The sequence below is a fragment of the Nannospalax galili genome, unplaced genomic scaffold, assembly GCF_000622305.1.
Source record: "Nannospalax galili isolate Female #2095 unplaced genomic scaffold, S.galili_v1.0 scaffold229, whole genome shotgun sequence".
NCBI lineage: Eukaryota > Metazoa > Chordata > Mammalia > Rodentia > Spalacidae > Nannospalax > Nannospalax galili.
In genome coordinates, this window is record NW_008360328.1 from 4,550,658 (window position 1) to 4,555,012 (window position 4,355).

The 4,355-nt window shown below is 54.2% G+C and overlaps 1 protein-coding gene across 1 annotated transcript; it reads right to left on the bottom strand.

The window, feature by feature from the left end:
- Positions 1-224: 224 nt before the first annotated feature.
- Positions 225-4,028, bottom strand: Bsx (brain specific homeobox). Its single transcript, XM_008826029.1, has 3 exons — positions 3,723-4,028; positions 1,592-1,788; positions 225-514 (listed from the first exon to the last, which is right to left on the bottom strand). Exons 1-3 carry the CDS (start codon positions 3,982-3,984, stop codon positions 284-286), a joined length of 690 nt encoding a protein of 229 aa, XP_008824251.1. The 5' UTR covers positions 3,985-4,028; the 3' UTR covers positions 225-283.
- Between the last annotated feature and the right edge of the window lie 327 nt (positions 4,029-4,355).

Consider the following 4,355-nt stretch of genomic DNA (forward strand, 5'->3'; position numbering starts at 1 on the left):
GTAGCGAGCAGAAAGCCCAGTGCCAGTTTGGGCAGGGACACTGTGCGGGTCCGAGGCGCTGAAGACGCAGGGGGCGGGAACCAGCGACCACAGCCCGGCGTATCTCCGCAACCCTACGCAGGGAGCTGGAGGTTGCGTGGGGACCAGTCGCCAGCCACCGCAGCGTCGACGGGTGGGTTTTGAGGGTCTCCACCTCAGGTCTCGGAGGCCGGCGGTAGCCCCTGGAGCCGAGTCAGTCTCCCAGTCTTCCCGTCGCTCCGGCCTCCCCTCCCCACCCCGCGACTCAGAGCACGTGCGGCCCCGAGCTGAGTTCGCCCTCGTCCCCGATGTCCACCTCGTCTTCGGGCTCTGTCAGCACAAAGGCGCCGGCAGGCAGACTCAGCCGAGCCTCCGCGGCCTCTGCACCTCGCGGACTCTCGGGGCTCTCTGGCCGGTCTGCGGCTTTGGGTTCGTCTTGACTTTTCCTCAGCTGCTTTTTATGCTTCATCCGCCGGTTCTGGAACCACGTTTTCACCTGATTTCGGGGAGACACAAACAAAATCACATCATTCTTCGGACAAATGGTGGCGGAGCTAAAATCTCAGCGATAGACGGAGTCTAGAAAAATGGACCTCGATCCACTGAATTGAACTCGATCCCAGCGCCGCGACTGCCTCACCCTTTAGTTAAGTCAGGCCTGAAGTGCTCACAAACTACCTTTTAGGCTGAATGACAACCTAAAGTCTTCAAGAGTGATTTCCAAAATAATGATGAGGATCAATGGTATGGATAGTAACTAATAAGGGTAAGCGCTGTATGGACGGGTCTCCTGTAGACTCAGTTTATGATCCTTGGACTGGGACATCTAACTCTCTGGTCCCACAAGACTTGCTGACCGGAAGTCAAGAACTGAATGAAGTGACGAATTCATCGGAGAGAATCAGACTCAGCCCCAACCTGCTAAAGATTTCACAGCAAACTCCACTTCCAGACTCGGGGAATACGAGAGGGAATAAAGGAGTTGGGTAGGTGAATACACACAAGATGAAAATAGAGGGGAGCCCCAACTACAGTGCTGGGAGTGGGGTGGGGTGCCTATGACAACGTCGCTTTGAGTGACAGTGACTGAAATGAATGGGTGGAGGAGAGGGGGAAAGAGGGAGAAGGAGCCGGGTGTGAGGTCAGGGTCTCGAGGTGCAAAACTGTAATCCCTACTCTCTAGGTTAAGGCAAGAGGATTGGGAGTTCCAAGTCAGCCTGGGCTACATGTCCAAACCCTCCTCAAAAAGAAAACGAAACTTGTGTAAGCCTCTCCTGGAACAAGAACCCCTTAATCTCCGACCTGGGTACATCCTTAGATGGAGTGGCGGAGGAGTAGAAATAAGAGTTCTCAACTCAGAGGTGAGAACAAAATCACTTGAGGTTTTCCTTCAGCAGAGCTCCGCTGGGGAAATTTTGTTTGGGTAAATCTAACATGAAATTAGTGTATAAGTCATGTTTGATCTTGAGGAAAGCCTAGAGGCCATCATTCTTACTGTGGGTCTGAAAGTGCTCAGACTTGGTGGGAGAGGAGCGCGACGCAGGGTCCAGGGTCTCCCCCTGCTCTCGCCCACCTGCGTCTCGGACAGGCTGAGCGCGGTGGCCAGCTCCACCCGCTCTGGCGTGGACAGGTAGCGCTGGATTTCGAACCTCTTCTCCAGACCCGAGAGCTGCGAATCAGAAAAAACCGTGCGAGCTTTGCGGCGACGACAGTGCTTCCCCGGCAGCTCCGCGTGCTGGGGGTGCGGGAACAGCGCCGGGACCGGCACTCCTGTGGAGACAAGAGCGGAGTGACGGTCAGACTCCAGGTCCCCAGGTAGCGGTTTCCAGCCTCCGTTCCACTCCACCCCAGAGTTGCCCGACCCGGTCCCCAGCTAACCCAAACGCTCGGGAGTCCCACCCCTCCGGAATCCTAGGACAGCCTGGAGGGGGACCGCAAAATAGCGCTTGGAGATCTTTTTCTGGAAGGCCACCCAGAAATACAAATAATAAACAGAAAGTAAAATAGAAAAGAAAAACTAGAGCAAAGATCTGGAGGCATTTAAAAATAGTGTCTTCTCCGATAGCGCGTTCCATAGAGCGGGCGCGCTCGGGCCCAGTTCTCTTCCGAGGAGCAAAGTTTTCTTGCCAAAGTCGGATGGTACCAGAGCTGTCTACCCACACCCACCCAGATCTGTACTGACATTCAGTGCTATTTTAGTGCCAGAAGGTAGATACAATTTTGCCTTCTCAACTCAATAAAATGCACCTCTCTGGAGGAATCATGCCCATCCTCCCATCAACCAAAGAAAACAGTAAAATGCTCGTTCAAAGAAGCTTTGGTGTTTCGCCTTTTTGCCACGTTTCCTCGTCATTGTAGATTCTGCCTGAAGACGCTGCTCCTTAATCTGGTCCTTTTCTTTCTCTCCAAATTCCAAGGCCAGCGGAGCAGAGGGGTGAAGTGCATTTTGCTGCGGGATGCGGAAGACCTGTCTTGCACTTCCAGACCCTCTCTACTTTACTCCACGTCTGAGACCTCCAAGCCGAAGGCTGCCTCAGACACCCGCTATCTGCTGATGCCGGGGAAAGAAGCACGGAAATCAAGCCATTTAGGCGCCTCATACTTTGGTCATTGCTTTACGGGGGCAACATTGGCCTTGAGGAGAGTCTGCCCCCAGCCCTGTGGTGAAGCTAGGCACAAGGCTGACCTCCAAGCAAGCTTCAAACTCCCCGTCCAACCTAGTGCTGGAGAGTCTGGGTTTTACCACAATTCATTTTTAGCCCTTTTTATGGATTCCAGTGCCTACATTTCACAACCGGCCTCTAGGGTTGTTTGCCTGCTGCGCTCAGCATCTGGATTAGACGAAATGTTCTACCTTGGCTAGAATGAAAATGCTAGAAAAGAAAGCATGCACATGGCTATCCTGCAAAATCTTTGAGCTGGGTATCCCGGCAACTCCCTGCCCCGTCTTTACTTTGCTGATCTGCACTCCTTGCTTGCCAAGCTGGAAAAATATCAAAATACTTCAGCACCCGGTTCCAGTGGTTTCGGAAACTGAGGCAAAGGAAGTCAGGCCAGCAGACCCACCATGAGTCAAATGCTGAAAATGGAAGTGAGGAATGTTCCAGAACTGCAGCTCTCTTCTAACTCCTGCCCTTCCTACCCTTACTCCAGTCAGCCCACACCTTCTTTCCTCAGACTATCCCCAGGCTTTCCAGAACCCTCATGCCCTCTGCAAGACTGGCCAGTGCTTCTCGGGAGCAGAAAAGGAGTAAGTTGGCCAGGCTGAGCATTTCCAGCTTCTGACCTGGAAAGTTCAATTTGGTCCCCTGGGATAGGATGACTGAGGGCATCCCTCTGAGGTGGGAGGGGTGAAGAACTGGGGTTGAGAGGTGAAACCAAGTGGCCAGGAAGATCAGGAGCAGGACCAAGTACTGTCCACCAAAACTATAACCACATCCGCACACCCTCAGCTGCCTCTTTGGCCATACACAATCCTGTTATAAAAACTATGAAATGACCATGAACTGTACCCTCAGTTGACATGCCTCAAGGGCTTGATCTAGTCCTTATCCCCAACATTCTGTCACTGAGGGAAGGAAGGAGGTCACCCAGCCAGGCCCAGTCAGAGCTGGCCTTCCCTCCAGCCCTGTCACAAGCTTGGGGTCTGTGCTAGAAGACCGGATCCTTCCCAGTTCCCACTCCTAGAGGTCCCTGCTACTTACCGGAGGTGGTCAGGAAATAAGGATGATGGTGATCCCCTTTATGCAGAGGGTGATGTGCATGGGGAGCGAGGAGGGTAGGTGTGGGCATAAGGGGATAGCCATAGTCTAGCAAAGGCACCCTAGAGGCCAGAGAGCTGGTGAAGTGGTCAGGGGCCACCTCCCTCAGTGGCTTGGGCTTGTGCAGCAGAATGTCCTCGATGAAGAAGGATGTGGGCCTCTGAGAAGACACTGGGTGGAGAGGGGAGGTGAAGTTGAGATTCATCTTGAGGAGTGCCAGCCACGGGGAGAGGGTTGGGGAAAGTGTAGGTAGCAGGCAGCTTCGCAGCAGGCCTGGTGGAGAGCCGACAGCCTCTCTTCCAGGCTGAGATCTCCGCTCCTCTATTGGCCTGGACTATCCCTGACGCTGGAGAGGCAAGAAAACAAGCTCCTGGGTAGGTTGGGTCTGTGTGTTGGAGAATTGGCAGCTTGGAGAGGGGAGCTGGGAGAACCAATGGCGAGGCTGCGGCGGCTGAGGGGAGGGTGCGGTGGGCTCAGGGCGGGGCGGGGATCTGTCCGCGGTGCTGAATGCTCCTGGCCAAGCCGGGAGAGCAGAGCCCACTGGGTTTGGTTCCTATCAGGCTACTCGACCCCAAT

Bases quoted from the DNA above. Each gene is read 5' to 3' on its own strand.
- Bsx (XM_008826029.1), bottom strand. From the start codon at position 3,984: ATGAATCTCAACTTCACCTCCCCTCTCCACCCAGTGTCTTCTCAGAGG. The intron at 1,789-3,722 runs GTAAGTAGCAGG...TTGTCTCCACAG, and splicing joins TTATTTCCTGACCACCTCCG to GAGTGCCGGTCCCGGCGCTG. The intron at 515-1,591 runs GTGGGCGAGAGC...CCCCGAAATCAG, and splicing joins TCAGCCTGTCCGAGACGCAG to GTGAAAACGTGGTTCCAGAA.